This window comes from Leucoraja erinacea, chromosome 12 (genome assembly GCF_028641065.1).
Source record: "Leucoraja erinacea ecotype New England chromosome 12, Leri_hhj_1, whole genome shotgun sequence".
Classification (NCBI taxonomy): Eukaryota; Metazoa; Chordata; class Chondrichthyes; order Rajiformes; family Rajidae; genus Leucoraja; species Leucoraja erinaceus.
This window is the reverse complement of record NC_073388.1, coordinates 22,938,078-22,964,309: the sequence shown is the minus strand read 5'-3', so window position 1 is coordinate 22,964,309 and position 26,232 is coordinate 22,938,078. Positions and strand designations below refer to the sequence as shown.

The following is a 26,232-nucleotide window of genomic DNA, read 5'->3' as shown; positions in this document are numbered from 1 at the left end:
CTTGCCATCAAGTTCAGCACAAACATTGTGGGTTGAATGGCACGTTCCTGTGCTGTACTGTTCTATGTTCTATGTAAATATGCAAAGCATGGGTTAACCTCTGGAAGTGATGAATAATGGTAAGGGGCTTAGATTGTTATGGCATTGACCCCCATTGCCAATATGACTTTGAGACATTCCTCTTGATTCTTCAGCTCCTGGAAGATTTCATATTTAATGAGTTAGCATGAATGTCACGGACTGATCTGCTCTGAGAGGGGTTTGTAAATACTGAATTGTTTCCAGAAGAAAGTGAGATAATTTACAGTAGCTCCAGGGAATACAAAGAGTTTTCAGATACCAAATTAGCACTAATGATTCATATCTGCATTTGATTTTGGTGTGGTTTCCTCCACTTTCTGATCTTTCTGCTATTGTGCTCATAATTTGAATCAATAGCACTGATGACAGACGGCAAAATACCTGAGGGCTCTCTGTATTTCAAACATTTCTCATCTCTTAATCCTGCTTCCTACAACAAACACAGTTGTGGATAATATCTTGCCTTTTAAACATTTGAAGGGATTGCTTAATTTAAATATGTATAGAATTTATTTGGATCAATAGCAGACCATACATGGAGGTAAAAATCCTACCCTAGATACTTATTGTAAATTACAACTGAAGAATAAACTTGACCAGAGCTAATAAGCATTGGACTAACAACATTCCATCTAATACACAAGTATTTTTGTTAAGTTAAATAACTTACAGTGATTCTGATTGTCTGCATATCTCCATCAATGAAAATGGAAAGTATCAGGCAGCATGTTTTTATTTAAATCTTTTGTGATTTTCTATTTTCTGTTTTGAACAGTGTACCTTGCGGGCTTCCTCCAAGCTGCATGATGCTTTATTCAAAAAAATTCTCAAGAGCCCAATGAAATTCTTTGACACAACTCCTTTGGGCCGCATTCTGAATAGGTTTGCCAAGGATATGGATGAAGGTAATGCCTTGGTTTTGAAATTCTTTAAATAGGCACCCTTTATATTTGAACTCATTACTGCATTGTAATTTCAGTATCATGCTCAACACAGCTAGAATGTACATTCCATCTGCTTTCGAACATATGATTGCATTTGACATTTGTTAAGCTGAGAGCAAAGTAAGGCTGGCCATCTCAAATAGAAGGGAGAATGTGTAGTGAAAATAACAACACTTTGTAAATTCAAAAAGGTCTCTGGGAGCAATTATACGGCCACTTTTATTTATTTATTTTTATTTAATTCTTTATTTCGAACAGAATAAAATAATAAAAAGCAAGTGTGAAACAGCATACAAAAAGTAAAACAAGGATATTTATAAAGTGTCATAAACAATATCTATAAATAAATGAAACGTATGTGTCCGAAGAGGAGCAGGAAGAAGCCAAAGCTTATAAATTCCCACCCCTTATTCAACTGCTTGTAATTATCTTATACAAATTACATTGCAGTGTTTGTAAATCTTTGTAACTAATATCTAAATATATTAAAACAATCCAACAAAATGGATTCTTGTAAACTTGGAGTCTTATATTTCAGGAATATGCACAAAGTGCATTAGGCGATGGTTTTAAAAGCAGAATTGCTGCTTTCATTAGTGGAAATCACTGATGCAGACAAACTACTGCAAACTTGATTATTTCAAGTGTTCCCTTACATTGATCTGCTAACATTCATTTTTCTTCACTGCAGCAGAATTGCCAAAAAAAAATGTTTCTATTACTATTGATCTTCTGAAAATATAATTGTGGGCAAATCACATCCACCAGAGAATTTGAAAATAGTATATATAGATTTAAATACATTAAAAGATTAAAAATAGGTTAAGCTGTGGGTAATTAATTAAAAACAAAATGAAATGAAAATGAAATGAAATAAATTTAAATTACTTAAATAACTTAACCTGATCATCACCCATCAAATAAAAATTATGTTCTCACCATGGATGTTGAAACCTGCAGGTATTAGGAATGCTAATGTGAGTTTTCTTTCCAACATCTCCCTTCACCAAGTGGCCAAAGACCTTTCCTTTGTGGGAGAACAAATGATAGTGATGGAATATGCCAACATGGGAGAGAACACGGGTAAACAACCTGGACTTGCAGAATTTTAGGGATTTCTCTGGGAATCAAAGGCAAACATTAATATGACTTTTTATGTTGGGGTTAGACTGGAGGAGAACTACACTGTCAGATTCCTGCACACTGATTCGATGCATAATATACTTTGTATCTCCTTCGTACAAAGAAAATTCTAGATTTGTTTTCTTTACATGTAGTCCTTCCTACTTTATTATTCGAAACACGTGCATGTAATGTCACATAATTTATTAATTAATGCAGTTAGAGTGTCAGTCTGGGTTCCTCAATTCCTCTCTATATCTTCTGTGTAATTAATGTATGTTTGTTGATAATGAACATTGTGATTTATTTCATAAGGGAAAATTCTCATTACTAAATATCCAACATCTTCTGTTTTCAGTGGATGTGCGGCTGACCACTCAGTCTGAAATGTTAATCCAAAATATTATTCTTATATTGTTCTGTCTTGGTGTCGTCAGCGCAGTCTTCCCATGGTTTCTGATTTCCGTTTTACCTCTCTGCATTATCTTCATGATTGTTAACAAGATTTCAAGGTAATGTTGTTTCAGCTTATTTTCCTCTGAAATTAAATTATTAATGGAGAGCAAAGGTTGTTCTGTTTGATTTGTTCAAAGGTTATTTTATTGGTCACATACACCTAGGTGTAGTGAAGTGAAATGCTTCTTGCCATTTTGCAGCACATAAAGAAAGAATACAGACATAACATTAATAAGAGATTTAAACATAAAGAACATCCCCCACAATGGTTCCCATTATGAGGGAAGGCACAATGTCCAGTCCCCATCCCCAGTTCACCCATAGTCGGGCCTATTGAGGCCTCCACAGTTGCCTCCACGAAGGCCCGATGTTCCAGGCCGTTCTCGCCAGGTGATGTTGCTCCGGCGTCAGGAGAATCATCTCAGCGGCCTGGGAACCCTGGAACGGCCGCTTCCGTACTTGAGGCCGCGGCTTCCGAAGCCAACAAGGCCGCGCTGGATGGAACTCCACAACTGATGATCTCGCCTAGAGATCCCAGGCTCCCGATGAAAAGTCCGCGCCGCCGCCCACAGCTGGCCGCTCCACAGACCCGCAGCTCCGTGATGTTTTTAATGACGATCTCAGCTCCCTGGAGTTCCAGCGCGGCGACCCGGGTAGAGCATCGCCCGCTCCGCGATAGCGCTACAGTGCTGTGCCGCTGCCGAAGCCGAGGTTCTGGGCAGTCCCCGATAGGAAAAGCCGCTCCAGGCCCGCTGGTAGGCCGCAAGGATGGGTCGACAGTGCAGCCCGGAGAAAAGCTGCCTCTCCGACCAGGTAGGGACCCTAGAAAAGCAGTTTCCCCCTTCCCCCGCCCCCTCCCCCCACATAAAAAAGGCTAGAACTCCAGAACAAAAAACTCAACTAACTAAAAATTAAAAAAACGGACAGCTGCAGGCTGGGCAGCCATACCATACAGGAAAGCGTCCCCCCTCTGCAGCTGGTTCTTGTTTCTTGTCTGTCAAATGGAATTATGATTTACTATTGCAGAATTAACAAACTATTTTAAAGCTAATAGAACTATGGTCACTGGTTCCAAAGTCTCGCCCACTGACACTTCAGTCACTTGCCCCGCCCAATTCATTAAAGGTAGGCCATGTTTTGCCCTCTCCCTTGTAAGACCCCTTCCATATTGCCCAAGGAAACTTTCCTGAACATACAGAAATTCCTCCCCCATCCAAGTCCTTGGCATTATGACAATCTCAGTCTATATTGGGATAGTCAAAATCTCCTACATGACAACACTATTGGCGTTGCAGCTATCTATAATCTCTTGGCATATTTGTTCCTCCAATTCTGGTTGGCTATTTGGGGGCCTACAGTACAATCCCAACATGGTGATTGTTCCCTTTTTATTTCTCAGTTCCACCCATAGAGTCTCACAGGACAATCCTTTAGCAATGTCATCTCAGACTAGGGCAATGATGTTCACCTTAATCAATAAAGCAACACTCCCTCTTCTGATACACCCACCTCTATTATGCCTGTAGCACTGTGCCCTGGAACATTAAGCTGTCAGCCCTGGCCCTCCCTTTGCCAGGTTTCCAATAATGGCTAGAACGTTCCAGTCACATGTATCCACACATTCACGCCCTGGGTTCATCAGCATTGCCCACTAGGCCTCCAACATTGAAATATATACAACTTAATCCTACCATTTTTCCGTGCTCCTGCTTATCCTGTCTACTAAACTTGCTGACATTATCTACGCATTGACTTCTAGCCTCCGACCTGTCTCACTACTGCATTGAATCTCATCACCCTGCTAATCTAGTTTAAGCACTCCCAAGTAGTACTAGCAAACATGCTTGCCATGATATTGGTCCCCCTCCAGTTCAGGTGCAACCCATCCCTCTTGTACAGGTCATCTGCCGCAGAAGCGTTTGCAATGGTCCAAACATGGAAAATTCCTGCCACCTACAGCTATTCCTCAGTGCACATTCACCTGTCCTACCTGTTCCTACCCTCACTAGCACACAAGGCCATTCTTTTTTTTCCTTTAGCCAATCTCCTTGCATTCACTCTGCAGGACCTCATTTATATTCCTACCCATGTCATTTGTGCCATTGTGCACAACTTCTGGCTGCTCACCCTACCCCTCAAGAATGTTCTGCAGTTGCTCCGAGAAATCCTGGCAACAGGGAGCAGCACTCCATCCTGGAGTCTTGTTTTTTGTCACCGAACCTTCTGTTTGTCATCCTAATGAATGAGTCACCCATCACTATAGCCCTGCCTGACCCCACTGTGCCTCAGAGCCAAACCAGGTGGCACAGACCTCACCACTACTCTCCTCTGAATAGTCATCCACACCAACAATCAACACAAGTGTATACTTGTTTTGGAGAGGAATGGCCTCCAGGGGTTCCCATACTCTCTTTCCTCACATTCATCTATCAGCCTGTATATTCAGTATGACCATCTCTTTATAGCTCGTATCCTTAATGTTGTCATTCTCCCATATGATCTTGAGGTCATCTAGCTGCAGATCCAGTTCCCTCACACAGTCAATCAGGAGCTGCAGCTGGACACACTTCCCACAAGTGTCATTGTCAGGGTCACTGGAAGTCACGCTGACTCCCCACATCCTGCAGCAGGAGCATTCGAATGCCCTAACTGCCTTCTCTACTGCACTCAGACCAAGGAGGATCCACACAGAAATAAAAACAACCTGTACCTTATTTCTCTATCACTTTGCTCAGCCTCCTCTTCAAAGCCTCACACGCCAAAGCTTCAGTGCCTACCCTCAACAAAGTACTTAGCCTCACAAACCAAAATCTTAGCACTTACACCTCAACACACAGCTGCTTCCAATGGCCCATTCTCCTTTTATACACCACTAGGAGCAGTCACTCAGGGATGTAAAACTCCTCTGCTGCTCCTCCTCCATGCTGCTCAAATGAAACTGAGAGAATGTTTGAGAGAATGTTTAGCAATAATCATGGTTTAGTATGTAATTAAAAATATTTTCAACAAATTCCGTTTTTGTTTCATGCTTCTTGGATGAAGAGCTGATGAATTTATACAAATGATACAGGGGAAAGCTGGACAGCATACCCCTGTGGCAAAGCAGTGTATCACTGCTAGCAGCTGCCACACAAGCGCATACTCCAGACTTTTTTTTCAGATATTCTCCTTTAAAATGATGAGATTTGACAATCTTGCCAATCTTGCCATTGTGTTAACATGCTCTTATAATGAAAAATATGTATAGTTCAACTGATGTATGAATAAAAATAATCAATGATAGTCTAATGCTGTCATCAAGAGTTTAACAATTAAAAATAACTGTATAGTACAAAATAACTTTATAATGCATTATTCTTTTTGATTCTAATAGCAAAACATGTTTTTTGGATCCAGCATAAATAGATTAAGATGATAGACACAAAATGCTGGAGTAACTCAGTGGGACAGGTAACATCTCTGGAGGGAAGGAATGGGTGATGTTTCTGGTCGAGACTCTTCTTCAGATTGGTTTGAAAAATGTTAAGGAATAATGTAATTTATCTCAGCCCAACTTGTACAGGCGTTTAAATTTTACTGAGTGAGGGAGCAGGAAAAAAAGTGAGGGTTTCCATTCTGTTGAAAAAGATCGGCTTAGGACCATTGAATAATTGGATTTGTGTGCAATATGTCTCTACTCGCAGATGGATAATGCACATGAGTGGGTTACCAACAAGTTTGAGACTGTGTTTCAAATATTTCACCTTCGAGAAAAGAGGAAAGAAAGAAAAAAAATTGGAGAGTAGAACGGAAGTGAACAATGAATAATGATGTATGGAAAGGGTGATACAGTTAATACTCCCAATGTTAATTTAATTTCTTTCTTCATAGAATGCTACCTTACTGCTGATATTTCCAGCACATTCTATGTTTATTTCAGTTTTCAAGCATCCACAGTTTATGATTTTCGTAAATAATGATCTAGCATTTTTGTATCCATTGGCAGGGTTTTAGTTCGTGAACTTAAGAGAATGGACAGTATCAGCCAGTCACCGTTTATATCTCACATTACCTCCAGCATCCAGGGTTTGTCAACTATTCATGCTTATGACAAGGAAAGTGAGTTCCTACAAAAGTGAGTAGTAAATGTAATCTTATCCAAATAAAATACTGAAATATCTATCTTTTATCTATCTATACATAACAAAAATTCTGATCTTGTGCTCTTTCAGTTTTGTTTTTTTCTCTATTTGCGCAAAAACAATATGCGATAACACTAAGATTTTTCGCCACCTTACTTGCCATTCTCCTGTGCTACAAGGCAATAATTTTGATTCTGATCTATGGTATCTTTTAAAAGTTATTAAGGTTTAAAAATCTTTAAAACTGCGCATGCGCAGATTGGTCTCGTCTCCTGTCAGTCGCCGCCACGTAGATTGGTCTCCTCTCCTGTCACTTGCCAGGACGGCGACACCACTTCCTGCACCATCACCACACTGATTGGCCGGGACCGCTGTCAGTCATGGGCGGCGCCTGGTGAGGAGAATAAAAAGCTGAAGGAGCGGAGTTGACTTGGGCACTATAAACCATATTTAAAAGACATTTGGACAGGTACATGGATAGGAAATGTTTAGAGGGATATTGGCCAAACATGTATAGGTGGGACCAGAGTAGATGGGTCATCTTGGTTGACACGGATAAGTTGGGCCAAAGGGCCTGTTTCTGTGCTGTATTATTTTATAATACAGCACATTCTCCCCTGTGTCCCATCTGGACTCACAACTATTTCTCCCCCCCCTCTTCCCTTCCATTCCTTTTTCTAGCCCCACAATCATTTCATCCCACACCTCCTGTCTTGTCATCTCTGGCCTTTGTCCAACCATCTGCCTATTAAAACCACCTTTGCCTGATTCAACCCATTACCTGCCGGGCTCTGTCCTGCCCTCCTCTCCTTCAACTTTCTTCCCCTCCCTTGCCCACAACCCCCCCACCACCTCCCCACCACCACCACCACAATCAGTCGAAAGAATGGTCCTGACCCAAAACTTTACCTATCTATGTTTTCCATAGATGCTGCCTGACCTGCTAAATTACTGCAACACGTTGTCTACTTTTGGAAGGGAATAAGTTGTTTCTGATGTGGCACAATGCTGCATTCTGGCACATTAATAAAACCGTGTGGACATTGGGATATGGTCAGGGGGCATGGGAAATAGGATGTGTTTTGTGGTGAAATGTATGAATAAAGTGCTGTCAGCAGTTTACCTTGCACCTGTGAGCCCCAATGATCTTGAGAAGAGAAATGGCTTATTTTCATCTTTGACTATTCTGCTGAAGTGAAACTAACTGTGTAAAATCCCAAACTATATTAGTAGCTTGAAGGAGTTAGGATGAGTAAACTTGTCAGTTAATTATGAAAATCCAATCACATTAGTTAAAAGTATAGGTGACATTTTGGGTCGAGACCTTTCTTCAGACTTAATCATCTCAAGACTTCAGTGTCCGAAGAAGGATCTTGACCCGAAACATCACCTATTCCTTTTCTCCGGAGATGTTGCCTGACCCACGAAGTTCCTCCGGCATTTTGTGTCTATGATCGATGTAAACCAGCATCGGCAGTTCCTTCCTAAACATAAATTAAAACGTTTGTTTTGTGAAACATCCGGAGACTTCAAAATCCCATTGTCATATTTTCAAATGAATTAAAATTAGGTTTAGAATTAATACTCTAAGGAGAATACAGTTTGTGTACCTATTTCCAAAGCTTGAACTGAACAAATATATTTAAGGTACGTGTATTATCTTAGACACATTTGTTGGTTAATTCGTAATGTCTGCTTTTCTGTTGGGAGATGCATGAGCAGAGTCACTAAATGAAGGAATACAAACACCACCTGATATCTGGTGGTGGAATATGCCATGTAAGCCTTGAAGCTATTGATGAGCCTAGATACTTGTGGTCTACATACGCAATTTTGGAGAATCAGATGTACTGGCTCTTAACTCTGCTGCTGTCATTTTTTCTCAGGTATCAAGTACTACTGGATTGTAATCAAGGCCCACATTTCCTATTCAGCTGTGGCATGCGATGGCTGGCTGTACGCCTTGACCTCATTAGTATTATACTCATCACCATAGTTTCAGCAATGATGATTTTCATGCATGGAAGGATTTCACCGGCCTATGCAGGTCTTGCCATCTCCCATACAGTGCAGGCACGTTCCAATTTAAAACTGTCTGAAAGTTTTGTAGTGTGATTAACAACAAAACACAACCAAGGGATCCAACCCAAAAGATTGCCTGTCCATGTTCTCAATGGATGTTGCCTGACCCGCTGAGTAGTTACTCCCATCATTTTATGTTTATCGTTGGTATAAACCAGCATCTGCAGTTCATTGTTATTACTGTTATTATTGTAATGCCCCTGTCCCACTTATGCCCCTGTCCCACTTAGGAAACCTGAACGGAAACCTCTGGATACTTTGCGCCCCACCCAAGGTTTCCGTGCGGTTCCCGGAGGTTTTTGTCAGTCTCCCTACCTGCTTCCATTACCTGCAACCTCCGGTAACCACCTGCAACCTCCAGGAACCGCACGGAAACCTTGGGTGGGGCACAAAGTCTCCAGAGGTTTCCGTTCAGGTTTCCTAAGTGGGACAGGGGCATTATGCATTCAAACAGGCTTTTTAATATCATATTTTACTCCAAGACTTTTTATAGGAACATTATCACACAAAATTTGTCACAGATTAGCATAAGGAGAAATTATAAAGAATGTGCAAAAACGGCATAAGATGGAGGAACAGTTTAGGATGTAGAAGTGAAAGGGTAGAAATCGAGAACTTAATGTCCTGGCAGCTGAAACCGCTGCTGGTAACAGTAGCGCAATTCTATATATGGACAATCAAGAGGCTAGATTTGGAGGAACACAGGCATGTTGGAGAGGTGTAATTATAGAAAGGGAAATGGCAAAAATGAGAATTAAAATCAGAGTCAGTAAACATGGGGATGATAGATTAGTGCAAATTGTTTGTGTGTTATTACAAACTCAGCAGTAATTTATGTTTGAGCAGTGAATGTCAGGAAATGACTACAAGCTGCTCAAGCAGTTTCTCAACTCCACAGGGTATATGCTTAACCCAATGGGGAGTTTTTTTTAAGGATAAAACTGATATGCTTGTTCAATGGAAGACTCTGTAATGCTCACAATTTCAAATACATATAACTACAAGATTTTACAATCTTCATTACGCCCAGAACATTGTCTTTTCATCCTACTTTCCCCACAGTGGAAATGGGAAACCCTTAATATGACTGAGGAATAGTTACCTGTTTAAGAATCTTACAGAATACTATTACTAAGATACTCGTGTGATGTCTACAATGTTATCTACATATTTCAGAACATATTGCTATCTAAAATATCAATTTAAATTGTGCCTTTTAGTTAAATTATACGTAAATGTTTTTACTGATTTCATTCCCTCTCATTGGAATAACCTCTTCATTTTATCTTTTGATGTTCCCAATCAGCTCACAGGACTTTTTCAATTTACGGTCCGCCTAGCATCAGAATCAGAAGCCAGGTTCACATCTGTAGAGAGGATCAGGCATTACATAATGGTCAGTATTGTCGTTTTAATCATGGCATTTTGTATTTAAACTGTGAAAAGTAACCCGGTTTGGACATGAAAAAGGAATCTGAGGATATGGGGCTGGGTGGGACCCAGCTGTAATCTTATTAAATGTCATGGAACTGTAGTTTGGATGGGAAGTGCAGCTTGTTGCTGCTGCCAAATAATGCATTCAAGGCTACCCACTAAAGATGAATTTATAATTTATAAACCCAATCAGAAGGCTACGTGATGTAATGGGTTGACTAAATAATATAACAGAGTGGCTTTCCATTCAAGTGCAATACAATTGTAATGGGGATTTTTCAATTGTATGATTATGCAATATCTTTTTATAATTTTTTTCCAAGTTGTATGTTTAAAGTGCTGAACAGAACTACTTTTGAGTAGTAACAGAACATCCAACAGATCATGACACCTGGCCAACCATCAAATGAAACAGAAAATGCTGGAAACATTCAGCTGGTCTGGCAGCATCTGTGGAAACAGAAACAGAATGAACGTCTCAAGTCAAGGACCTTTCATCAGACCGTGAATAACGCTGACTGTTTCTCATTTCACAGATGCTGCCCGACCTGTGAATGTTTCCATCATTTGTTGTTTGTATTTCACCTTTAAAGCAGCTGCATTTCTTGGATTATCACTAGTCAGGAAACAATATATCATGTGATTGTCAGAAACTTGTTACAATTTGATGTTATATTTTACATTATTTTTCACGTTTAGAATTTGGAATCAGAAGCACCATCTCATATTCCAGAGACAGCACCTTCTCTCAACTGGCCTCGGGAAGGACAAATCCAGTTTCATGAAGTGGAAATGTGTTACCGTGAAAACCTACCACTTGTACTGAAGAAAGTTACATTTACCATCAAACCCCGGGAAAAGATAGGCATTGTAGGAAGAACAGGATCAGGTATTTACATTCTTATTTATAGTATTCATAAATTATATTGGAGAATGGTGAAATTATTTAAAGAGATTTTTGAAGTTGTGACCCCTGACTAAATTATTTAAAGTAACACATTTTACTGTCAGCAAGTCAGTTTCTATTTCAATCATTATGTTACATAATTGGTGTGCTGATGCACAAATATAATATTATATTTTACATGAAATTACCAAATATTTAACTTGGAACCAGTGATCTTGCACGGAGCATTTAAAGAAGGAAATTTTCCTCAACAGATGTTTGTCATCGCGGATTGGTGCATAAATTGAAGCATTTCACAGTGTGCAAGATATCAGAGTTGTCAGATTTTATTATTCTGACCTCATTTAAAAGTTTGTAATTAAATTCATTGACTTAACAACTATTAAAGTAACTAAATCATTTTGGAAATAGCTCCCATGCTCAAGTCAAGGCATGATTGCCCTTTATTCAGTCAAGTGCAAAAAAAATTCCAGAATTTTCCAGATGAAATAACAGCCAATGAAAAATCTATTCTATTCCATTATCTGCTGGGGAATGATGAGATTTCCACCCTCAGACCTCCGATTGCAGTCATTGCAGTCATTATCACTTCACCCGAGAAGCCTGCAGGAGATTCAGCCATTTTATACATGGAAACCCATAGGAGGTGGACACTAATCAAAGATTAATTCATTCTGAGTCATGTTTTATTAACAGGGAAGTCATCCCTGGGCGTGACATTGTTCAGACTGGTAGAAATTTCCAGTGGTGCCATTACAATAGATGGTGTGAAGATCAGTGATATTGGACTGGACGATCTTCGAAAGAAACTATCCATTATCCCACAGGAACCTGTGCTATTTGCTGGGACCATTAGGTATGTAAATGATTTAACTAAGTTCCCATTGATCTGTATCTTGGAAATTAAGCTTTAAGAAGCACAGATTGTACCATTTTCAAAAGAACTTTCATACAACTGAAATCCATATCCTAAGGGGAATATCATACCCATACCAACAAGGGATACAAATTGTGTTTATTTTCAGATCAAACCTGGATCCTTATAATCAATATACTGATGCTCAAATTTGGGATGTGTTAGAAAGAGCTCACATGAAAGAAAATGTAAGTACCCGTAATATGTAAGTGATGCAAAACATACATTTTCTCTGCATCACATGCTTCTGTTATGTCTTATTTGTCTGTAATATTGTAATAATATTACAGTATCTTGTTTGTACCCTGGATTGTTGGTATAATTTTGTTTCACGCCAAGTCAAATTATACCACATGGATTCAAAATAAATTGTCAAAAACACGTATTGAAAGAGTACTGTAACGTTAAAATAGAAAAATAACCCACGAAAATCCTACAAGGTGATATGTTTTATTCTAAGGAGTGTTACGTGAAACACATTGGATGTCACAAGTGGTTTATAGGCCAGACAGTTACATAAATCCATAGATCTGTTGCCTTGTGGCAAATCATATTTCCATTGCTGGATCAAATCACCGCTGAAACCTGTGAAGGAATATCTATATTACTAAAAGTCTGTTCTTGACCGGTTTTGGCCATCTGTGCTGCGATTTCCGAAAGAACGCCGCCACCTACGGCTGCCATTTTTGGTCACCTTGCTCAGAGCCCCCCTCCGCCATATGTGTGCCGAGGATTTTTCCCGTCGATGAAAAATGACAGAGATATTAATGATTTTACAAAATTCCCCATTCTCTCTGCTGCCCCTGCTGACGGCAGGGGGAGGGACTATAAAACCAGGAAGTGGTGTGCCTCAATCAGTGTCTGCAAGCTGGAGGAAGGCAGAGGGTCACGTTTCTCTGAGCTGTGAATAACACTGAACACATGTCTACTCAAATGTAAGTGTCCTTATTGGTTCTAAAACGCTTGCAGAATGTGTCTATTGGTTATAAAATGTTTGCAAAAAGTGTTTATTGGTTATAAAATGTTTGCAAAAAGGGTCTCTTTTGGTTCTACAATGCTTGCAGAATGTGTCTTTTTTTTTGGTTCTAAAATGTTTTTTAGGTTCCCCTCTCCCCCCCTCTCCCCCCCTCCCCCCCCCTCCTCCTCCCCCCTCCCCCCCTCTCCTCCCCTCTCGGCTCCGCTCTGCTCCCCTCTCACTCTACCTCCCCCCCCCTCCTCCCCTCTCCTCCCCCCCTCTCCTCCCCTCCCTCTCCCCCCCCCCTCCCCCCCCCCCTCCCCCCCCTCCCCCCCCCCCCTCCTCCCCCCCCCCCCCCCCCCCTTCCATCCCCCCCCCCCTCCCCCTCCCCCCCCCCCCCCCCCCCCTCCTCCCCCCCCTCCCCCCCCCCTCCCTCCCCCCCTCCCCTCCCTCCTCCCCCCCCTCCCCCCCTCCCCCCCCCCCTCCCCCTCCCCCCCCCTCTCCCCCCCCCCCCCCCCTCCCCCCCTCCTCCCCCCCCCCCCTCCTCCCCCCCCTCCCCCCCCCTCCCCCCCTCTCCCCCTCCCCTCCTCCCTCTCTCCCCCCCCCTCCATCCCCCTCTCTCCCCTCCCCCCCCCCTCCATCCCCTCCCCCACCCACTCCTCCCCCCCCCCCTCCCTCCCCAGAACCCCCTCCCCTCCTCCCTCCCCCTCCCCCCTCCTCCCGCCCCCCCCCTCTCCCCCCCACCTCACCCCCCTCTCAGCCCCCCCTCTCTTTCCCCCCTCACTCTCACCCTCTCTCTCTCCTCCCCCCTCCTCCCCCACCTTTCCCCTGCTCCTCCCCCCCCTTCCCCTTATCCTCCTCTCCACATCCCTATCCCTCTTGCCCTCTCTCTCTGTGTCTCCGTCTCTCTCTCTGCCTCTGCTCCTTCTCTCTCTGCCGTCACTCTCTACCTCCGCCCGCCTCCCCCCTCTCTAGATGTGACTGCAAGTTGGGGGCTATGCGTCAGTAGATAGGGTGGTTATGGGGTAAAAGGAGCAAATTAATAATATTAATATAATATCAAGGGGGTAATTAGCGTGAGTGCGGGGGGATAGTTAGTGTGTGTGGCGCTGCGTGCCGCCTCCCCCCCCCACAACCGCACATTGGGGGAACAGACCCAATGGGTCTGCACTTGGTCTAGTTTTGTATATATTTTTGTTGACCATACTTTGTGATGTTCCTGTTATGGTTTTATTCCACTAAGATCTGAATGAAAGAAATTTGATCAACTTCAATAATAAATTGGACTACATGGTTTTGTCATTCAAATCACACGATCACTTGTTTTATGTAATTGATTTCTTAGGTTTTCTCTTTGTATTCCAGTGACAGGCTATTTATCTTTCTTGCAAGAAACAAGATTTATTACTATGCTTTAGTTAAATTTTCTTTTATATAACCCTGGAATCGGGAACAGCTCAATTAAAAAAAAAAAAGCAATACATTTCTCAGTGATAATTATTTATACCTGAATACTTAGAACCTATCGACTTACATTGTCATGCTGTGTTTCTCTATTTGTTGGCAGCTCCTTATAAATTCTTCTGCATAAAGTAAAGCAAATATTATATACTGAGTAAACTTTTTTTGGACAAGTTTATGATTTCTACTGAGAAGACTCTTTGCAGATTAAGTTAAGAAATATAACAACTAGAGAAGTTGTATTATTGGACAGAAAAGAGGAATTTTACTCAGAATTTAACCACTGCTATCCTTACCCTAAACATAATAGATACTGACATTCTACAAAATTAACATCAATCATACTCAACACGGCACGGTGGTGCAGTGGCACAGTTGCTGCCTTAAAGAGCCAGAGTCCCGGGTTCGATTCTGACTACACGTGCTTGTATGTACGTTGTTTGAACATTCTCCTCATGACCTGCGTAGGTTTTCTCTGGGATTTCCGGTTTCCTCCCACAATCTAAAGACGTACAGATTTGTAAGTTAATTGGCTTGGTATAATTGTAAATTGTCCCCAGTGTGTGTAGGATAGCGTTGATGTGCAGAGATCGCTGGTCGGCGTGGACTCGGTGGGCCGAAGGGTCTGTTTCCTCACTGTATCTCTAAACTAAACTAAACCAAACCAAACTAAATACTGAAGGAATTGAAAATTTACCAAAAATAGTTTGTGAGAATGAAGCTGAATTTACAATTTCCAGATATTAATTGACAATATTGTTGAACATATGGATTTTTACAGATTTCACAGCTGAATGAGAAACTTGATTTTGAGGTCATGGAAAATGGAGAGAATTTTTCAGTGGGTGAACGGCAGTTGTTGTGCGTGGCACGGGCTCTTCTTCAACACAGCAAGGTAACAATTTTAGACGGTATTATTTTGCAGCATTCACCATTGGAGAACAAATGACTTAGAAGGTAAAAATACCAAGAGATAGCGGGCTTTGGAATCTAAAGTTTTGATATTTCAGAATTCTTCATGATCTTTTGTCAGGATATAGTAAATAACAACCAAGAAAGCTACATATGTTTTAAAGTAAAGGTAATTTCAAATAATGTCATTTCAAATGTTTGATTGTATGAACATGTTATAGGTAAGATTAAGGGTAATGGAAATATGAAATTAACTGAGAGGGTTCTTGTACATAGCATGAATAGGTTAGAGAGTCAACTAGACTGAGGGAATGAAGAATGTCATGAATTTGGATTGGTGGACAAGTTGTCATATCCAAAATCGATTTACATTTGCTATCTGGAACTAAATGCCAATTAAAAGTTTGTCCCATCAAGCAAAGAAGTGCTTTACAAGTTTAGGGGGACCCATCGATTACTTTGGACTTCAAGCAGATGTTTCTGACTTGAATCACATTATGTGAGCACAAAACTAGATTCCTTTCATTGACTTGTCAGCTCATGCAAATAATGAAAACGTATTAACAGCATTGAAAAAACAACAGGATGATAAGTTTCTAACTGCAGCCTTCACAGCTGCATATGAAAGGTGTATAGTTATGAATGGCATGTCACCTTGATCTTAGTAAATTCATTGACTACCTTGTATTTGGGCAGAGGGAAACCAAGTTTCCTGGAATTTTCTTCAGTTAATTTGTTTCACCATAACTTCCATCTCTCAACAAGGCTGACTGGTTTTAAAACAAAATCAGGGTGAGCATAAGGTGCAAACACTTTCGTTTTCATACTTTTTTTCCCTGCTTGCTCATGTTAAACTGTTCAGATCTGCAATTTTGAAATGTACTTCTTCAAATTAGATTTTATTGCTGGATGAAGCCACAGCTGCCATTGACACTGATACTGACGTATTGATTCACAAGACCATTCAGGAGGTTTTTTCCAATTGTACAATGCTGATCGTAGCACATCGTCTTCACACAGTTTTGAACTGTGACAGGATAATGGTGATGGACCAGGGAGAGGTAAGATACTATTGCTTGGCCAAGTTACGCTTAACAACTAGATCAGATATTAGAGACTGAAAACTGACTTTTTAAAATGCTATTTTTTATTTAAAGCTATCAATGGAAAGACAAACACAAGGTTCTTGTAGTGAAAAAACCCTCTTCTTTGGTTGAAGTTGCTTAGAGCACTTTAGACTTTAGACATACAGTACGGAAACAGGTCCTTCGGCCCACCGGGTCCGTGTCGACCAGTGATCACCCCGTACACCTGCACTATCCTACACACTAGAGCCAAATTACATTTTCACAGAAGCCAATTAACCTACAAACCTGTTTGTCTTTGGAGTGAGGGAGGTAAGTGGAGCACCCGGAGAAATCCCATGCATTCACAGGGAGAACGTACAAATTTCATACAGACAGAGATCATAGTCAGTATCAAACCCAGGTCTCTGGCCCTGTAAGGCAGCAACTTTACTGCTGTGCCACTGTACCACCCACTGATAAGTGGATGAATCAAAATGCCCCACGACCAAATGGAAGATATTTTAGTTTCATCTCTACAGCTTTCAAGTCAGTCACCATTCAGAGTGTTTAAAACCTTTCTCGTCCAGGTAAATCATGCCACATTTTAACTGAATGTTAGTTACCCTTGGACATCCAACAAATTCCCGACAGCTGTTCTTGAGTATTTATTTGCTTGAATTGTTGAAATAAATAAGTTTAATCTTAAAATGTAATCTATTTAGGACCCGCAAAAAGTCATTGGTTAAGCTAAAAAATTCAGTTCTTAGGAAATGGTAAAAGAATTTAATATGCAAGGCAACTGATTGGAAATAGAGTTTCTTCCTGTCCATACATCTGTATATAGGCAGGTCACAGATTTTAAGAGATCCTAGTTGGCAAGTGCACAAATTGCAGACTTTCAAAGTCATGTCAGTTGGAAAAAACTGCAACACTGGTGGAGCAGACCAACTTCTGCATTTCTATATTTAGTGGGCACGCTGATATTCATAGTTGCTATCAAAATTACCCTATAATCAAGCAGGCATTGATAGCCCCACCATTAATATTGCAGTACAAATAGGGTTATCTGGCTTCAGTGTATTTTTCATTTAAAAGTTAATAAACATGTTTGATAGTCAATAGTCGAGATTTAAAATAAGATCCAGTATGTTGTCCCTCTGCCAATTCTTGAGGAAAAGAATAATCCAGTAGAGGAATGACAAACACACACAACAAAACAGGTTTCTTGTTCATTGCCCTGAGCAATTTCACTTACAATGTGCAACACAGAAGTAGGCCATACACTCTGACCCAAAGATCCTATAGCAAGCAAGATAGACCACTCCTTCTAAATGCAATGGGCTGACGTGTAGTATGCAACGGAGCGGAACGTGGGCCTTTTTTTTCATCCATTTCAGTAACCCGACCCGGACCAACCCGACTCGCAGTGTAATCAGCGTTGCGGGGGAACAGTTTGTGTTAATAAATTATAATTCTGAAAATGAGGAGATGATTTTTCCCAAATAACTTTTATTTTTACGAGGATGTTTCCGTAAACGGCTTCCGTCTCCGCACTAGTATCTTATAGGATCTTTGGTTTGAAGCCGGTTACGGAAATGGGGCCGAAAATTACCCATGAATCTGCCCATGACCGTACTATGTATTTTTCGTCGAGTGATCTATCTTGCTTGCTATAGGATCTTTGCTCTGACCATTTCACGCTTGCCTTCACTCAAACCTCCACCCATGCCTTCACTCAAATCTCAACCAGTTCCACCAGTAATTAGCAGTATGGAGCAGCACAGTGGCACACCCAGTAAACGATTGTGCAGATTTTCTTCAGCTGCTCTAATCTACTTTCATGAAGGTTAAATCGACAGAGACAAGATTTAGTTGGAACCTGAGAAGCAACTTTTGCACACAGAGGGTGCTAGGTATATGGAATGAGTTGGCAGAGAAGATAGTTGAGGCAGGTACTATACCAAAATGTAAAATACATTTGGACAGGTACATGGATAGGATAGATATAGAGTGATATGGGGCAAATGTTGGCAGGTGGAGCAAGCGTAGATGGAGTATCTGGGTCAGTCAGACAAATTGGGCAGAAGGGCCTGTGTCTGTGCTTTATGAGGGTTCCTAGGTTAATTGACACCTGTGGGTTGGTAGGTTAATTAGCACCTGTATATTGTTCCCACTGTGTGCAGAATCTGGGGAGAGTTGACGGGAATATGGGGAAAATAAAATGGAATGATTATCAGATGAGTGTAAATGGGTGCTTGATGGTTAATATGGACTCAATGAATCAAATAGCCTGTCACCATGTTTCAAGTCTTCCATTAATAAAATGCTCTATTTCCTTCTTAATACATTTATGTCGGTTTTCCTTGAAGTATCCAATGTTTATTAAACAATATTTTTTTACAAAATGGGTAACAGAGGAAGTCTTGGCACCTATATATACTGTAGAAGGAATGAAGACAGGCAGGGTGGATCTGCCAGGCAGGAAGTTGACAGGTTCAGCAGATGTTCCCATGATTTAGTGTTTTTCTGTTGGAAATCCCCTGCATTTGTTGGCATTCTACACTAAACCTGGATGTTTCTCTACAGAAACAAAAATATCCAGAGTAAAAGGGATGTAAAGAACTAAATAGCAAAACATTTCCTAACTCTTAAATAACCAACCAACCTTGCCCCAAATATTCACATATGAGGATAGGCTGCTTTAGTCAGACACATGAGATTCTCACAAATTTGTCCAAATTTGCCCGAGCACAATGTGTTCAGGGAACTATGAATCTTCAATTAAAAAGGATTTTGAAAGGTTTTAAAGAGAATGGGAAAGTTATTTACAATTGAGATTATACGTTGATTTCTAATGGCAGTCTTTACAACATGCAACTGTTAACATTGAAATATATTTTCTCTATTTATTAGATTGCTGAATTTGACAGCCCCAGTGTGCTACTCTCCAATGACAATTCAAGATTCTATGCAATGCTTAGCTCAGTGGAAAACAAAATAGTGGCTCCGTCATCTAGCAGCGTATCTCCATGATCAGCAACCAAGGAACAATTCACCAAACTGTTTCTGGCTCAATTATGATTCAGCTCTGAGGGACCTTCATCATAATAAGTTAAGAAAAACATCAGGATGCTTTGTGGATGGATAAAGTATTTCAAGTAAAATGTCACTCATGCATACATTATTTATTATCTCTTGGAGGCACCATAATTCATCAAGTAATTTCAATAGTGGTTATTCCTTTAAAAGGGGAATACGTGATGAAATGTACACAGATAAATTTGTTCAGGGATGCTTTATGTCGAGGTTTGGTGCTTGGAATTTGAACTATTCTGTTCACAATTATAAAATATTTACTGTTAAGTCGATGGATTGCTTTTTACTTTATAAACCAAAGCATCCTTTTAACATCCTTTGTGAAGAACTGCTCCTTCCCAAAAGCTAATCTCTAAACACAAAATAATGAATGGCAAATACATACTTATGAAACAGTATATCAGAAGTGAATAAATTAATGGGCTGTTTAAGGAAAACCTGGAATAAAGGACTGTCGTATATATCATTAGAAATGCATTTTCTTTCCCCTTATATTTATTTACCCTTCCTAATTTTGGTTCAATAGAATAGGGATATTTTTTCAATACAATTTTGTGCCATCATCAATAGATCTTTTGTTATTTTATATCACACAGTATTGCTGCACTGTTCACTTGAACCCATTTACTGGGGCAGCAGATAATTCATTTTTACCCCATCAATGTAAGATGTAGTTCATACCATTGAAGATTAGATCCCATAATCTTTCTCAGAGCAGACATCAATATTTCACATATTTTACACTCCACTATGAAAATAAAATATGTTCAGATGAGAACCAGCTCACCAGTGTCTTGGTCCATTGAGTGTACCATTGGTCAATGTGCAAATTACGATCTGAATAGTGTCACAGATCTAACTGCCAATCATGTATTCACTCACTATCAGATTCTTCTAAACAGATTATAGATGTCAGTGGATTAACATTTTCAATATTATTACTGTATTTAGAATGATAAGCTACAGTAAGCTTTTGAATAGTTTCAAGGCAATTCAGAAATATTAAAGGGTTTAATAATGCACAGCATATTAATTTCAAACTCAAAATGTGATTTTTTTAATGGCCATCCATAGTCAATAACCAGAATATATATATATATATTTATCAGATGCAATATCCAGGGTTTTTTTTAAGTCTCTGAGATGCTTTGAAAATCTTAAGCAGGACTGTCATGGCTGTATACATGCTGACAGGATCAGAACCATACGATCAATGATCTTTGAGGACCAGGGAACTTTTATGAAATGTTACAAGGTGACATTTCTATCTTTTATGAAATGTTCTTTATTTTATTCTTATTTTTCTGGAAGATTAGGTTAAACATTTAGTATTTTGTGAATACATTAACATCAGTGATATGTAAACACACATTCTCTGATACAATCAGCATTTGTATTTAAACCCAAAGGGTACAGATCCTATTATAATGATTTTTTTTTTAAAACTAGCTTTTATTGTATTAATGGACATGTATTAAAAATAACTTTACGGTGGGGAAAAAGAAGAAATCACCTATTTTGTCAGTATTATATTTTCCTAGATACCTTCACTATATCCTGAGGTGAAAGAGATTACCGTAGTTAAAAAGAGTGACAGTTCATCTGTTCAATTTCAGAATTGTTGCACTCTGTATAAAAAACACTATGTGACTGGTACTCAGAAAGTTAACAAATGCTTGAAGGCATTTACCTAGAATGTTTGGTGTGCTTATGGCAACCTCCAGTTGTAAATTTACTAATGACCCCAAGAAGAGAGTACACACTTAAATGAACATTTGCACTTTTCCCAGTTTTCTGATGATATTCTGTAAAACATTCGCAGAGATTTGGAAAATCTCGTGAAAACTAGGCTTCAGTTCTTCAACCTCAAGACTGACATGAATATTCGTCTCTGCAAACAGTCTGCTGACGGTTACGACCTATGTTTGGTTAAACTAGAAGCTACACCTAATTTATTTTCAGTTCCTCACATTTCTTACTGATATCTTATAACATGACCCATGGCGCTATGCCCAAACATTAAAACAAACTTGATTAGCACATTAGTTATTCTAAATCATAAGAAACAGGTGTTTTGGTAATGTTGAATAAAATGCATTTAGTTTTGACAGTATAAATGTAGCCATTCGACCAGAGTCTACCCTGATTTGATAAATAAGAATTCTGCAGACTTCACAATGATAACCTTTATGCATTGTACTTCTGTGTGAGTGGTTATGAGGTGAATTTTGCTGAAATGCACAATATTCATTTGTTTTATGTTTTTAGCTGCAATGACATGCTTAAAATTGTCAAAGGGATTGCGTACTAGTGTTGTTTTAAAGGTATTTATGAGGAGTTATTTAGAATCCCAAGTACAAAATCTAAAAATACTGTCCCTGTTCCAGTAATGGACAGTAAAACATTCATCACAACTCGTGCTTCACAGCTTCATAAAAAATTGAGTCTTTTTATAAATGTTTGCGGCTAGACCTTTAATCTTCTCGGGTTCCATTTGTAAAGTTGTAAAACATGTGTTAACATAATCAAATACTTTTGGATGTAAAATGGAACTTCCAAAACAATAAAGTTATTTTTATACCATACTGATGGCTATTTCTTCTTGCAGAACTCTACAATTCAGACATTTAAAATCAATGAAATGATCTAAATAAGTACATCCTTCAGAAATGCCACTTATGTTGCACAGGTTTGCTTTAATGACTCTTATTAATTTGTTGTGGAAATCCATTATCATTTTTAAAGATTGGTAATAATACGTGGTGTGTGATTTAACATGATAAAATCTCATGTTAATTCATAACTATGATTAGTTTCTTGATTATAATTATGCAGTCACAATACTGCTGCTCTGGTCCCCTGGCAATAATGTTGAAAAAAACCTTCTATTGCAGCATTTAGTTTCCCAAAGCAATACAGCTGGAAAAGCTGCTGAAGGCTGACCATGTGGTTTACAGAGAGGTGGTAGGTTTTCGGATCACAGAAAGAAAAATAAATATATCAATCGGACGAAGATGCAAAAATGGAATTCAATCCCAAGAAATGTGAAGTAATACATTTGGAGCAGTGCAACAATTGAAAACATAATAAATAAAAGTATTGAAAATAATGTGGAGGAAGAACAGAGTGGAGGAGTGTACTCCCACAGGTCTTAAAAGTTGCTGAAGTGGTCAATAAAGTGATTAAAAAGGAATATAGGTAACTTTATTTTATTTGCCAAGGCATAGGTAAAAAGGCAGAGCAGTTATGAGGGAACTGTAAATGCTAATTAGAAAAGACCTCGTGTTCTGTATATAGTGCTGGCCATACCATAGGAAAGCAGCGGATGGATGGGAGATAATGCAGAGGAAATTTATGAATATGGAATTAGATGTATTTCCACAATCATGAGACTAACTGTGTGGAAGAAGTAAAAATCCAAGGTTTTTTCTTCAAAATCTGAAATGATAGATTTAAAGTTCAAGTTCAAGTGAGTTTATCGTCATGTGTCCCTGTATAGGACAATGAAATTCTTGCTTTGCTTAAGCACACAGAAAATAGTAGGCATTTACTACAAAATAGATAAATGTGTCCATATACCATGATATAAATATATACACACATGAATAAATAAACTGATAAAGTGCAAATAGCAGAAGGTGGTTATTAATAATGAGTTTTGTCCGAGCCAGGTTTAATAGCCTGATGGCTGTGGGGAAGTAGCTATTCCTGAACCTGGTTGTTGCACTTCAGGCTCCTGTACCTTCTACCTGAAGGTAGCAGGGAGATGAGTGTGTGGCCAGGATGGTGTGGGTCTTTGATGATACTGCCAGCCTTTTTGAGGCAGCGACTGCGATAAATCCCCTCGATGGAAGGAAGGTCAGAGCCGATGATGGACTGGGCAGTGTTTACTACTTTTTGTAGTCTTTTCCTCTCCAGGGCGCTCAAATTGCCAAACCAAGCTACGATGCAACCGGTCAGCATGCTCTCTACTGTACACCTGTAGAAGTTAGAGAGAGTCTTCCTTGACAAACCGACTCTCCGTAATCTTCTCAGGAAGTAGAGGCGCTGATGAGCTTTTTTGATAATTGTGTTAGTGTTCTCGGACCAGGAAAGATCTTCAGAGATGTGCATGCCCAGGAATTTGAAGTTCTTGACCCTTTCAACCATCGACCCGTTGATATAAATGGGGCTGTGGGTCCCCCTCCTACTCCTTCCAAAGTCCACAATCAGTTCCTTGGTTTTGCTGGTGTTGAGGGCCAGGTTATTGCGCTGGCACCATATGGACAGTTGCTCGATCTCTCTTCTGTACTCTGACTCATCCCCTTCAGTGATACGTCCCACAACAGTGGTGTCGTCAGCGAACTTGATGATGGAGTTCGCACTGTGGTTGGCTACGCAGTCATGGGTATAGAGTGAGTACAACAGGGGGCTGAGCACGCAGCCTTGAGGTGCTCCCGTGCTGATTGTCTGGTCTTTCCTAACACAAGGGTCTGATTGCCAGTTCAATGTGCAGATGTCTTGGCATCATTTGATTCTACTTCCCAAAGCATTTGTATCTCACCCACACATTATGCAAATTATTAAGTTCTTCACATGGCACATCATGCCCATTATGTTCTGAATTCTGACTAAAACAAAATCTCAATGATCCAAGCACCCTGAGTGAATATGGAACATAAACCAGTGCAGCACATGTAAAGGCCCTTTGTCCCACAATGGCTTTGCCAAACATGGTGCCAAGTTAAACCAATCCCCTCTGCGGGCATGTGATGCATATCCGTCCATTCTCTGCATATCTAAGTGCCTATCGAAAAGCCTCGTAAACGCAGCTATTGTATCTGCTTCTGTGACCATACCCTAGTAAAGCTTTGCAGGCACTCGGTGTTCTCTGTATAGAACACTTGCCCTGCACATCCACCTTTCCCCTTTGACCTTTAAGAGATGTCCTATATTCTTTGAAAATTTCACCTGGATAAAAAGTTCGGACTACACTCTATCATTGCCTCTCATAATTATATTTACTTTTATTAGGTCTCCCTTTAACTTCTGACGCTCCAGAGGAAAAAAAAACGTTTGTTCAACTTGCTCGTATTGCTAATATCCTTTAATCCAGGCAGCATCTGGTAAATCTCATTTGCAGCAGATAAATGCCATCTTAATTTTAATGCAGATCTTGGTCTGTTAAGTGTATGTTTGTTTTGGGTTCAATGGACAAAGAAGAGGCCCAAGAAATGTGGATGCATAGCACTGCCTTTTTTCTGCCACATGCACAAAGATTATTTTTTTCCTGGAGTATCATAACATTTATGGGAATAACCTATTTGCTTGGTCTGCACTGGTACAGTACAGTTAGAAAAGGCCTTTAGCTTCCATCTTGGGTCTTGGGCGATGTTGAATTTTGCAGCTGTGGGCCCACTATTAAAATGGTCACTGGGCTAGCAATGAGCAACTGAAAATAAATTGTTAGTGATGCAGGGGATTTTCGAGTTCAAGGTTTCCAACCTGGAAGCTTAACTGTTTCATCAGCTGATGATTCAGCATCATGAACAAATGAATACCATGTTAATTGAAACAGGAGTTAACAAAAGCTGTGTTTTAGTTTTGTTTTGTCCTTATAAATATGCAGGTAACAACTCTTCCCTCATGAAAAGAGGAAATGCAGTGAACACCCAACACTCATTACTACCCGTTTCATTTATAAACTCAGAATTTCTCCATGATTCACAATTAACCAACAGCATTACGCTGGCCCAGGCCAAACCCTACAACCCTACACTAGAGTTAGGGGCGGTCTCAGATGATTGGAAAATTGCCAATATTGGCCCGCTGCACTAACAGGGAACAAAGCAGAATGGTGGGAACTATAGGCCGGTTAGTCTGACTTTGGTGTTTGTTAAGATTTTAGAGCCCATTATAAAGGATGAGTTTACGGAGTACTTAGAAGTTCACGATAAAATAGGTCAAAGTCAACATGGCTTTGTGAAGAGGAGGTCTTGCTTTGCAAATTTTCTGGAATTCTTTGAAGAAAATAGCAGGACTAACAAAGGAGCGTGTAGATGTTGTTTACGAAGATTTTCAGAAACCCTTTGATAAGGTGCCCATGTAAGGTTGCTTAGGAAGATGAGAGCCCATGATATCAAAGGGCAGATACAAGCATGGATAGCAGAGTAGCTGGATGGCAGAAGTCAAAGAGTGGCAATAATGGGGGCTTTTTCTGGTTGGCTGCCAGTGACTAGTGGAGTTCCGCAAGGGTCGGTGCTGGGGCCGCTACTCTTCACGTTGTATACAATGTTAAAAAGTGAAATCTTCATGATTTGGACGAAGAGATTGAAGGCTTTGCGGATAATACGAAAATAGGTGGAGAGGCAGGTAGTGTAGAGAAAGCAGGGACTCTGCAGAAGGACTTGGACAGGTTGGGAGAGTGGGCAGAGAAGTGGCAGATCGAATATAGTGTAGCAAGGTATGGAGTCATGCGTTTTGGTATCAGGGATAAAGGCGTGGACTATTTTCTAAATGGGGTGGGAATCCAGAAATTGAAGGTGCAAAGGGACTTGGGAGTGCTGGTGTAGGATTTCAAAAAAGTTAATCTGCAAGTCGAATTGGTAGTAAAGAAAGCAAACTCCACGCCAGCATTTATTTCAAGAGGGCTTGTATACACAAACAGAGATGTAATGTTGAGGTTCTATAAGGTGCTGG

The 26,232-nt window shown here is 40.1% G+C and overlaps 1 protein-coding gene across 2 annotated transcripts in view; it reads left to right on the top strand.

Annotated features, from left to right (window-relative positions):
* Positions 1 to 20,105, top strand: part of LOC129702175 (ATP-binding cassette sub-family C member 5-like) — a 95,619-nt gene extending 75,514 nt beyond the window's left edge. For both annotated transcript variants that reach the window (XM_055643792.1, XM_055643793.1), the window contains 11 exons: positions 857 to 986; positions 2,506 to 2,659; positions 6,589 to 6,717; positions 8,611 to 8,797; positions 10,113 to 10,202; positions 10,940 to 11,129; positions 11,844 to 12,003; positions 12,173 to 12,251; positions 15,261 to 15,374; positions 16,288 to 16,452; positions 19,372 to 20,105. In XM_055643792.1, the coding sequence (XP_055499767.1) occupies positions 857 to 986; positions 2,506 to 2,659; positions 6,589 to 6,717; positions 8,611 to 8,797; positions 10,113 to 10,202; positions 10,940 to 11,129; positions 11,844 to 12,003; positions 12,173 to 12,251; positions 15,261 to 15,374; positions 16,288 to 16,452; positions 19,372 to 19,491 (1,518 nt within the window). In that variant the 3' untranslated portion in view covers positions 19,492 to 20,105. The remainder of the gene's footprint in view (positions 1 to 856; positions 987 to 2,505; positions 2,660 to 6,588; positions 6,718 to 8,610; positions 8,798 to 10,112; positions 10,203 to 10,939; positions 11,130 to 11,843; positions 12,004 to 12,172; positions 12,252 to 15,260; positions 15,375 to 16,287; positions 16,453 to 19,371) is intronic.
* Positions 20,106 to 26,232: the final 6,127 nt, after the last annotated feature.